Source organism: Salmo salar, chromosome ssa19 (assembly GCF_905237065.1).
Source record: "Salmo salar chromosome ssa19, Ssal_v3.1, whole genome shotgun sequence".
Classification (NCBI taxonomy): domain Eukaryota; kingdom Metazoa; phylum Chordata; class Actinopteri; order Salmoniformes; family Salmonidae; genus Salmo; species Salmo salar.
Genome location: NC_059460.1, coordinates 76,302,848 through 76,314,805, shown reverse-complemented (window position 1 = coordinate 76,314,805; position 11,958 = coordinate 76,302,848). Strand labels below are relative to the sequence as shown.

The following is an 11,958-nucleotide window of genomic DNA, read 5'->3' as shown; positions in this document are numbered from 1 at the left end:
AAGAAAAAGTATAAATCATTTCAAATTCCTTATATTAAGCAACGCAGACGGCACCATTTTCTTGTTTTAAAAACGTATTGATAACCAGGGGCACACTCCAACACTCCGACATCATTTACAAAAGATGCAGATCAGAGGCAGCAGGGATGACCACATGTTGATAAGTCTGTGTATTAGACCATTTTCCTGTCCTGCTAAGCATTCAAAATATAACAAGTACTTTTGGGTATCAGGTAAAATGTATGGAGAAAAAGTACATTATTTTCTTTAGGAATGTAGTGAAGTAAAAGTAAAAGTTGTCATAAATATAAATAGTAAAGTACAGATTCCCCCAAAAACTACTTAAGTAGTACTTTAAAGTATTTTTACTTAAGTACTTTACACCAGTGCTTTAATAGTGGTGTTGGGGAAGCTACTCTGAAAATAAATAAAATATAGTTAACTAAAGTTACTAAAGTCCAAACTACTAAGTGATGAATTAGCATATCTAAATCTCAAGTCATAGACTACAAATTGCAAGAAAAGATCACTCTGGATTCAGATGTTATTAACAGAATGTGTCATTTAGCCTATTAGGCAGGTCTGATGCTGAAAAATAAAGGAAATTCTTGCCTACTTCCCCATATTTTATTTTAGCAAAAAAAGTAGTGTGTAGTTCCTGTAGTTAGCTACACCGCTACATGGTAAAACAGTAGTGTATAGTTCCAGTAGTTAGCTACACCACTATATGGTAAAACAGTAGTGTATAGTTCCAGTAGTTAGCTACACCACTATATGGTAAAACAGTAGTGTATAGTTCCTGTAGTTCGCTACACCACTTTATTGTAAAACAGTAGTGTATAGTTCCTGTAGTTAGCTACACCGCTACAAGGTAAACCAGTAGTGTGTAGTTCCAGTAGTTAGCTACACCGCTACATGGTAAAACAGTAGTGTGTAGTTCCAGTAGTTAGCTACACCGCTACATGGTAAAACAGTAGTGTATAGTTCCTGTAGTTAGCTACACCACTATATGGTAAAACAGTAGTGTATAGTTCCTGTAGTTAGCTACACCACTATATGGTAAAACAGTAGTGTATAGTTCCAGTAGTTAGCTACACCGCTACATGGTAAAACAGTAGTGTGTAGTTCCAGTAGTTAGCTACACCGCTACATGGTAAAACAGTAGTGTATAGTTCCTGTAGTTAGCTACACCACTATATGGTAAAACAGTAGTGTATAGTTCCTGTAGTTAGCTACACCACTATATGGTAAAACAGTAGTGTATAGTTCCTGTAGTTAGCTACACCGCTACAAGGCAAACCAGTAGTGTGTAGTTCCAGTAGTTAGCTACACCGCTACATGGTAAACCAGTAGTGTGTAGTTCCAGTAGTTAGCTACACCGCTACATGGTAAAACAGTAGTGTATAGTTCCAGTAGTTAGCTACACCGCTACATGGCAAAAAAGAAATTAACAACTGAAAACCCAACCTAGATTTTTATCTAGTTCAACTACCAAAAAGCTACAGCAAAATGTAGTTAAATGACTAGTTGAACAACACTACTTCCCAACACTATATATTTTTTTTTACATGTCAATCCATGTAAACGTGTTTCTACACAAATTAAAGCTATAATGTATTTCCAAAAATAATGAAAAAGACAATAGATTAATGATTTGTTGGCAGTTGAGGCTACCATGTTTATTAAAGCAACACATATTTTGACGTCAATTACAGTAAGACTTGTGTATGTGATGCTGTGGAATAGTTAACCATCAAAAACGTTGTGGTTTATAACAATTTTTTCCATAAATTTTTACAAATCAAACATTTAATTTCCAGTTTTTCTTGATAAAACCAGTACTGTATAACAGCAGTAATATATTGACAACCAAAACCGAGTAGAGGCAGTAGTCATAGCATTTATATCCATAACGCTGCCATAACATTTACACAAACATATTTGAATTAATACCCCCCAAAATTATTTAACCATTACAATATAACCAAGTGCGAGAAAGCCTAAATCACGTGAAATAAATCCAAAAATAAATGAATGTAGTGAAATCCTATCTTGAGAAAAATTATCAACATCAAATCTATCTGATTATTGGAGTTTTTCGGCCTCCCAAAAATAAAATACAAAATGAAACATCAAAAAACTCATATTGTTCTCAAGATGTCCATGACAAGTAAGGTAATGTAACAAAACTTTGTGTGCTATGAGCATGCTATGGACTCCAGTTGTTGCTCGGCCTCGGCGGCCATGGCTGCTGCCTGCAGCTGTTCAGTTTCGGTCTGCAGGGTGCTTGGCGGCATCTGCTTCCTCTCGCTGTGCATGTTGTTTTCATGTCTCTTTAGGTCTGAGGCTTTAGCAAAGGCCTTGGTGCACGAGCCGCAGACGAAGGGCTTCTCGCCCCTGTGGCGCCTCTCGTGGTCCTTCAGGTGGGACTTGTGCTTGAAGGCCTTGTCACACATCTGGCAGCCGAAGGGACGCTCGTTGCTGTGGACCCGCTCGTGCTTCTTGAGGTCAGGCGCTCGGATGAAGGACTTGCCACACACGTCGCAGCGGTAGGGCTTGAAGCCTGTGTGGATCTTCAGATGCTCCTTCAGGTGAGCCTGGGTAGTGAAGGCTTTGCTGCAGATTTCACAGATGAACGGACGTTCGGCCGAGTGCAGCTTTTCGTGTTTCCTCAAACGGTTCTCATCGATGAAGGTCTTCCCACAGATCTGGCATGCGAGCTGTTCCCGTTGGCCGTAGAGGAGGTACTCGAACTTCATGTCCGTCGTGGCTGTGGTCCAACCGGGGGGCTGCTCGTCCTTCACCTCGCCGATGCTGTCAGCAAACGCTAAGGTTGTTGTGGTGTGACTCGCCAGGTCTTTTTGCTCCGTATCCATGGGTTCCACGTCCTGGTCGTAACAGCTCACCTTGTGCACGTCCTCATTGGCAGGAGGCCATTCTTTGAGAATGGCCTCCGTCACTCTCAACGCCGTGTTAGGCGATTTGTCCAAGTCGTGATTGGTCATTGGCTCTTCCACAAGGTCGTCAGTAGGAGTGTCGTCATGGTCACCTAGCACCTGCAGGTCGTTTTCCTGGCCCAATGTAGGGTCATCAGTAGGGAGAGACATTTTGAGAATATCACAGGGAAAGGGTTTGTCATTTTGGCCGTTCCTTTCTTCAGTGGACATGTCACGCTTCTGTGAACAGAGTTTGTCCAGAAAACGGATTCCGAGTATCTGACCTGAAGAAATCATCAAATTGACGTCCTTTATCTTCACAGAAATCTTGGCTGTGTACATGTAGTTCAATACCTCCTCGAAGATGTCTGAGCGGATGAAGTCGATTTCTATGACTGAGGAGTTGTCGACTTCATGCTTCTTGAACAGCTTTTTGAAGTAGTTGCTACACGCTGCCAGCACACAGCGGTGCGCCCTGAACTTCACATCTTCAACCACCACCGCAATGTCACAGTGTTCACCCTCCAACCGTTGCTCATTCAGTATCTTCAGGAAGATGGTCTTGTGTTCATCATCCATGTACTTCACGGTCTCTGACATCTTGGATTGATATTCTGGAACAATAGAAAGAACGTTGTTAGATGTCTGTGGATACATTTCACTCTGAACCATTGGGAAATAAGCCTAAAACAATCTGATCATAATATCCTAAAACGTTAACCACATTGCGAATGATTAGCAGCGGCACTGTGTCTGTCATGGCCCTATATATATGATGTTTCTCTGGATGACACCATAATGGCTGTTGTGGGGGAGAATAATAGGCTGATTTAAAAAGCTGTTTTGTTTTATCATTTATTATCATATCAACCTAATACATGTAGCAATCTATGTGGATAGGAAAGCGTTACTATGAGAGTAGCCTATATGCAATCACTTGCAATGATATGTATTTGTTTTTAGAATTGGTATGTATTGTTTTGTATTGTTCGGTATTACTACACTGTTGGAGCTAGAAATAGAAACATTTCGCTGCACCTGCAAAACATGTGTACGTGACCAATAACGTTTGATTATTTAGATAACTAGTTTACCATCCCCTCCCGAGGTGGATTACATGACCAGAGGGAAATAGGCACATTGTTGAATCATTTCATGTTTATTTTAACGAAATATAATCAATAAATCAAGGTTTTGTGGTGGCCAAATGATTTTAGTACATTCAATCTAGGCAGGTACAATCGCCCATCAATTGAATGTCTTAGACTTTGATCATTTTCAACCCAGAAAATCATACATTATATAACGTTGCACATGTTAAATTGGCCACATTATGAATGCATGCTTGAATAGCAATACATCTCAATGTCGTATAGCCAATTCATTGGCAAGGTAATTTGCATGCATACAGGTAACCGATTGGAAAAGCTAGCAATATAGCTTCAGATTTGGGGGAGTGTATGCCCGTTAACTGGCTAACGTTAGCTAGCTATAGTTTGCACCCACCTATGCTTATATACGTATTGTTTTCAACAGAACATGAATACGATGTTGCTTTTGGTTGTAAAATAGTAATTTATGTCGATGACAACACATCAATCTGCGTCATTCTGAACGGTGGGGAGAGAAGGGTTGTGTATCCGACTAGCCACAAGCACGCGAGGAAGCGCCCGTAACACCGACATGGAAAATGCCCGAGCAGCCATGAACTCTCCTGAAATGACGAACTCGAGCTTTTGCTGAAACCGTGAGCGCGCAGTCATCTTGGTTAAACATTATGCAATATTTCGGAAATCGATCTGATTCGCTAAAAAAATACGTCTCTTACCTGTAGTACAATATGTCGTCCCCTTGAGAAAGTCTCCGATATATGTCAAGCAGTCAAAAGGGAATAATACACTTTGTGTGTTGTTGGCCTGAGGACGAGCATTAACGGAAGGACGCGCTGCGCCAGCACGGAACTGCAGCAGGCAAGTGACTATGCGCGTACGTACGTCAATTGTAAATGTTTCCGCCTACGCTCAAAGCGTAAATACAATACAAAAAGCAGAAACCACACTGTGCTTACGCAAATTACTGATAAGAAGTCTCTGGAGCGCGAACCTAGAATGAAAACGGGAGTAGATTTGGGGCGCGAAAGCTACTGTCACGAGCGGGAAGCGAGTGCGCTTTTTTATCGAGATTATACAGAGAGATTCAATAATTAGTCCGTGCAATCCAGAGTCCTTGGTACGTCCCTACCCCCATTGAAGTTCACATTTAAAATGGTTAAGGTAAGGTTCAAGGTTAGGGTTAGATAAGGATTATGGTTAGGGTTTAGGGTAGGGACGTCCCAAGGATCTCTGATAGCACTGACCCTCAATCATTTTAGCCAGTGTTTCACCCACAGAGCCTACAGGTGTGCACGTTCGGCACGGAGTGTCAAACTGGAGCCTTTGACATGGCCCACCGATAATAATTTGATGAAATACCCCATCAAATATTGATTTTACAACACAGTTTTAATAATCCATTTCGATAAACTTTTTTTAATTTTTTTTACAAGGAATGTAACCCTAAATGGATTAAATTAGGCTCATTTCCATTTGTTTATGGTCCTCAATTGTAATGGGATGATGGATATCGGCTGTTAATGACGTCATGGTTCCCTTTTTGCGGTATTCTATTGATATTCTAAATGTATATGCCCAAATTACATTAAAGCAATTTTCTTTCAGTCTCTACTACAATGCAATAATTCATGCTAATTGGAGATGCCACCTTGCATAATGATTCTCTGTTTTATATCCCAGAGATTTTAATGTAATATTTCTGTAAATGTAATTTGGTTATTTAACAATGTGCTGCACATCTCTTGAAGGTTTGGATTGCACCATCAATATATATTTGTCATGGTTTGTGTTCAGAGTTAGAATAATGAACATGATGCTTATACAGCCATTGGCAGTGGGCACTATGGCCCCATCTGCTTCATGCCAGAGCAGCTGTGCCTTTACAGTTGACTTCATGTTCCATTGGTGTAGTTGCACTCTGAATTAGAGGAAAGCCAGATTCAATATGCTCTGAAAGGTCAAATCTGTAATTGAAAATATATTGTGGCTACTGGGTAGTCAACAACTTTGCCTTTGCCTAATGATCCGTTTAAAATACTAAAAACAATTTTGCAAAGCTGAAGACACATTTGAAACATTTCTATAATATATAACACTTAATTTACTGGGCTGAGAGAAATATACAGTAGATATACACTGTACACTCCAACACATCTATGGTTCAAAAGGCTAATTTCAAGACAAACAGCTATTGTATATATCATCCAGCATCCTTTGAGCAGGGTGATCACGAAGCAGTCTGGCTGATCCTGGATAGGTAGCAGTCCTACTCCGAGATGCTTCTTGAGTAGACACCCTAGTTTCTGACTGGTTAGGTCCCTCTAGACAATGCTGTTGTGGAACAGAATTATCATATTACATTTCAGTTTCCTACCAAACACTGCTTCTCAAATGAGTCATTCAAACTGTCTTGTTGATGGACATTTGGCTTGGTTAGGAACATTACTAGTCTGTCACACACAACCAAAGTGATTTACACCTTATCTTGCAACACATGACTGTAACCGGACTCTGCACTTGTGTTCAGTGAAAGTACAATCAGCCATTTTGTCATGCCTTTCCTTCTAATGGTGATCCTTTCATGAAATAACTAGTAGCTTGTTAGAAGAAGAAAAGAGTAGCGGGCTCGTGTCACTCTGAATGGGTTGGGATACTGTAAATGGCTTCACTGTAGAGTTACGGCCATGAGTTTATGAGAGCACAACCACCAATACATTTTCAGCGATTGACCAAAAAAAATGAGATCCAACAAAATGTATTTATCCATTTATTTATCTTGTGGGAAACACATTCAACAAGGATGGTTTTTACAGCTGATGATTTGAAGGGCTGGGATCAGAGGCATCATGATCCCAATATCTCTGAGGGGTCACTGATGACCGAATATATAATGTCTTAATATTCATTCTGTAAGACACTGCTAATTATGTATTCTCATCCCAGTGGATGATATTGAGGGGGGCATGTGCCACCCGATGGTGCCAGCTCAGGTTCGATGGGCATGATGCCTCTGTGTGGGAGAAACCAAGCACACAAACACACACTGCAGGCTTGTACTTGAGGTTGTTGTCTGTCCATTCTGCACAGTTTTAAGGCTTGGATGTGACACACAGGGATGAGGAGGATTCTGGGTAGGACTTAAAGGAAAATTGCACCCCCCCAAAAAAATATATATACATATATATATTTTAGTATTTTATTTTAGAAATTTTATTTATTAGTCCATTATTAAAATATTATTATTTTAAAATATTATTATTTTATTTCCATAGTCCCAAAATGTTTTGCTTGTCAGTAATCAGGTTTTCAAGATATGTAACTTTCAAAATACAGAAATCATCCCTGTATGATGCATTTTGCATCATATGACGCAAAACGCAGCATCATAGGATGCAAAATGTATCATACAGGGATGATTTCAGTATTTTGAAAGTTACATATCTTGAAAACTTGATTGCTGACAAGCAAAACATGTTGGGACTGTGTCAACAATGGACTAACGAAACAAATACCAAAATATTGTTTTTGGGTGGAATTTTCCTTTAAGAATGTGTCTAAACAATTATGTATCTAAAATTGCATCCTATACGCTATATAGTACCCTACTTTTGACCAGAGCCCATATGGAATAGGGTATAATATCAGATACAAGCCAACAAGAAAGTTCAATCCACAGTGTGAAGACACATACTGTATTATAAGGGGTTTCTTAATCACCTCAGAGGTCACAGTAATGGAGTCTGTTTAACTTTTCCTGCTAACTAACACTTATACAGTATTTTGCCTCATCATCCTCATCCTCACCTTGTAATTAAAGGAAAACCAAATAAGCATATTTACAATGAAAGTAAAAACAACAAAATGATCTTTGAGGATGAATGACCTACTAAGCAAATGCATGTACCAGTACCATACATATTATTGTTGTCTTTTTAAAGGGAATACTCTATGTAAAATTGGATAAAATCAGCATTTGGGATAAATAAGGGGACTTATGACAAGATGAATGCCACATCTATTGCGTGGATAAATATTGTGCCATCCTAGCCTACTATTATACCATGTTTCCAAGTGAGCAGGTTGATAATAAATACAACATAATGATCTATACTATCTTAACTCTCATCACATACATTCTTAAACCTTTGAGTCTGAGTTTACAGGTCAAGTAAAACATGTAGAACTTTTGATATATCGTTTTTTTTTTTCTTTTACAAAAATGCAGAATTGTTCCCTTTTCATGCAATATACATGTTCCTATGAAGGTAGCTTTGGAGGTCTGTGTTTGCCAGTAGTGATGGTGAGTGAGTGAGGGAGTTTGAGTGGATGAGGTTAATTCAGTAGTGTTCGGATGCAGTATTAGTGTCTGCTACAGTGGTTCTGTCTGTTGGCAACGCCACTATCCTGCTTGCGTCCCGTACTCTGAACAGCGTGAAGTAACATTAACAGAATGCTCCCGAAACGTTGGTGAACCCGGTGACCCGTCACTCCTGAAATAGAGAGAGTATCGTTATAGAGCACGTGCTTAGATGAAACAGATGAACACTCCCATTCTTGTTCAAGGTACATCTTTTTCAGAAGGATGGAAAAAAGGAAATGTTTTCTGTTAATGCAGCTGTTATGATTGAAGATAAGAAGAATAGCATGAGAGAGGTCGTGTGAATATCAGAGGTCATGTGAATATCAGAGGTCGTGTGAATATCAGAGGTCGTGTGAATGCCAGAGGTCGTGTGAATGCCAGAGGTCGTGTGAATGCCAGAGGTCGTGTGAATGCCAGAGGTCATGTGAATGGCAGAGGTCGTGTGAATATCAGAGGTCGTGTGAATGGCAGAGGTCGTGTGAATGGCAGAGGTCGTGTGAATGGCAGAGGTCGTGTGAATGGCAGAGGTCGTGTGAATGGCAGAGGTCGTGTGAATGCCAGAGGTCGTGTGAATGCCAGAGGTCGTGTGAATGCCAGAGGTCGTGTGAATGCCAGAGGTCGTGTGAATGGCAGTCAATGGTTTGTTTGTTATCAGCAGAAGAAACCTTTTCCATCTAAACCAACACTTATCTGACACAGATTCATACAAGCTGCATGCTAAGACATGACCATTTATTTTAAAGGGTTAATAGACTAGACAGCCCCTGCCAAGCAATATGTCTCTACTACAGCATACGGAAACTTTGACAATAAGAAATGTAAACTGGTGTCTCTCTTGAGCATTTTGCCATAATAACCAGAAAGAGGGTGAATAATGATAGAATGTAGTTCAACACACTCATCAAGTAACCCCTCATTTGATAGGAATGAGACAAACTGGCAGTATGAAAACCAGTACCCTCTGAACACAACCAGAGATAACAGAGAGAATTGTATAGACAACAATCAAAACCCAACTTGAAATTTAGACAAAACAGTAAAAAATAAATTGCAAACACACAACGTTTGAATTGCTTATTGTCAATAATGGTATGAGACGCTGAAAGAAAATGCAAACATTAGCACCAATCACATTTCCAGAGCAGCCATCACAGGCACAGAAGCCAGTCATGGAAGGCTATAGAGAGACTCCATACAGTATATATAGAGAGACTCCATACAGTATATATATAGAGACTCCATACAGTATATATAGAGAGACTCCATACAGTATATAGACAGACTCCATACAGTAAATATAGACTCCATACAGTAAATATATAGAGACTCCATACAGTATATATAGGGACGCCATACAGTATGTATATATATATATATATATATATAGAGAGAGAGAGAGAGAGAGAGAGAGAGACTCCATACAGTATGTATATATATATATGACAGAGAGACTCCATCCACACAGAAGGAATCATGATACTAGAGCTGACTGTGGAGAGGGAGAGGACTGTGGAAAGCTGAAAGCAGCCCAGGTTAGTACAGCAAGCTGAGCATTGAGCAGCCCTATGAGGAAGCCGGTGACTGTAGACAGCACAAGAAGCAGGAGATGGATGTGGAGGAAATGGAGGGGGTTACTTGTCAGTGTCCTGCCAGCCAGACCCAGCCGTCACAGACCGACCGACGTGGTCCCCTTACCTGCGGTCACTCTTCGCCCTCCTCGGGCGTGATTTCAGTCTCTTTGTGGACCACTACTTTGGTCACTGACATGTCAGGGTGCTGCTTTTTGGCCTCCTTTATGGCCTGAGCCAAGGCCTACAGACAGACAGACAATATGCCAAACACCCCATGGAGGGAAACAGAGAGGAAGGTGGAATGGGCATGATCAGAGTCACAAGGGCAAGGGTTGGACTAGTCACAGTGTGGTTGGGTATACCTCCTTCACAGTGTGGTTGGGTATACCTCCTTCACAATGTGGTTGGGTATTTCTCCTTCACAATGTGGTTGGATATACCTCCTTCACAATGTGGTTGGGTATACCTCCTTCACAATGTGGTTGGGTATACCTTCTTCACAGTGTGGTTGGGTATACCTCCTTCACAATGTGGTTGGTTATACCTCCTTCACAATGTGGTTGGGTATACCTCCTTCACAATGTGGTTGGGTATACCTCCTTCACAATGTGGTTGGGTATACCTCCTTCACAGTGTGGTTGGGTATACCTCCTTCACAGTGTGGTTGGGTATACCTCCTTCACAATGTGGTTGTGAACACCTCCTTCACAATGTGTGTGAACACCTCCGTCACTGTGTGTGTGTGGACACCTCCGTCACTGTGTGGTTGTGAACACCTCCGTCACTGTGTGGTTGTGAACACCTCCGTCACTGTGTGGTTGTGAACACCTCCGTCACTGTGTGTGTGTGTGAACACCTCCGTCACTGTGTGGTTGTGAACACCTCCATCACTGTGTGGTTGTGAACACCTCCGTCACTGTGTGGTTGTGAACACCTCCGTCACTGTGTGGTGGTGAACACCTCCGTCACTGTGTGGTTGTGAACACCTCCGTCACTGTGTGGTTGTGAACACCTCCGTCACTGTGTGGTTGTGAACACCTCCGTCACTGTGTGTGTGAACACCTCCGTCACTGTGTGTGTGAACACCTCCGTCACTGTGTGTGTGAACACCTCCGTCACTGTGTGGTTGTGAACACCTCCGTCACTGTGTGGTTGTGAACACCTCCGTCACTGTGTGGTTGTGAACACCTCAGTCACTGTGTGGTTGTGAACACCTCCGTCACTGTGTGTGTGTGAACACCTCCGTCACTGTGTGGTGGTGAACACCTCCGTCACTGTGTGGTTGTGAACACCTCCGTCACTGTGTGTGTGAACACCTCCGTCACTGTGTGGTTGTGAACACCTCCGTCACTGTGTGGTTGTGAACACCTCCGTCACTGTGTGGTTGTGAACACCTCCGTCACTGTGTGGTTGTGAACACCTCCGTCACTGTGTGGTTGTGAACACCTCCGTCACTGTGTGTGTGTGAACACCTCCGTCACTGTGTGGTTGTGAACACCTCCGTCACTGTGTGTGTGTGTGTGAACACCTCCGTCACTGTGTGTGTGAACACCTCCGTCACTGTGTGGTTGTGAACACCTCCGTCACTGTGTGGTTGTGAACACCTCCGTCACTGTGTGGTTGTGAACACCTCCGTCACTGTGTGTGTGAACACCTCCGTCACTGTGTGGTTGTGAACACCTCCGTCACTGTGTGGTTGTGAACACCTCCGTCACTGTGTGGTTGTGAACACCTCCGTCACTGTGTGGTTGTGAACACCTCCGTCACTGTGTGTGTGTGAACACCTCCGTCACTGTGTGGTTGTGAACACCTCCGTCACTGTGTGTGTGTGTGTGTGAACACCTCCGTCACTGTGTGTGTGAACACCTCCGTCACTGTGTGGTTGTGAACACCTCCGTCACTGTGTGGTTGTGAACACCTCCGTCACTGTGTGGTTGTGGACACCTCCGTCACTGTGTGGTTGTGAACACCTCCGTCAC

General features: G+C 41.9%; 2 protein-coding genes across 9 annotated transcripts in view; both read right to left on the bottom strand.

Moving 5' to 3' along the window:
• Positions 1–1,646: 1,646 nt before the first annotated feature.
• LOC106579648 (zinc finger and BTB domain-containing protein 14) lies at positions 1,647–4,920 on the bottom strand. Its single transcript, XM_014159759.2, has 2 exons — positions 4,765–4,920; positions 1,647–3,550 (listed from the first exon to the last, which is right to left on the bottom strand). Exon 2 carries the CDS (start codon positions 3,534–3,536, stop codon positions 2,199–2,201), a length of 1,338 nt encoding a protein of 445 aa, XP_014015234.1. The 5' UTR covers positions 3,537–3,550; positions 4,765–4,920; the 3' UTR covers positions 1,647–2,198.
• A 1,882-nt stretch (positions 4,921–6,802) lies between these two features.
• LOC106579649 (protein 4.1) overlaps positions 6,803–11,958 on the bottom strand; it is a 114,991-nt gene continuing 109,835 nt past the window's right edge. For 7 of the 8 annotated variants that reach the window (XM_045702744.1, XM_045702739.1, XM_045702738.1 and 4 more), the window contains 2 exons: positions 10,104–10,220; positions 6,803–8,538 (listed from right to left, as the gene is read on the bottom strand). In XM_045702744.1, coding sequence (XP_045558700.1) covers positions 10,110–10,220 — 111 coding nt within the window. In that variant the 3' untranslated portion in view covers positions 6,803–8,538; positions 10,104–10,109. The remainder of the gene's footprint in view (positions 8,539–10,103; positions 10,221–11,958) is intronic. The other variant, XM_045702742.1, reaches the window with a different exon arrangement.

Coding starts and splice junctions, on each gene's coding strand:
- LOC106579648 (XM_014159759.2), bottom strand. CDS start 3,536: ATGTCAGAGACCGTGAAGTACATGGATGATGAACACAAGACCATCTTC.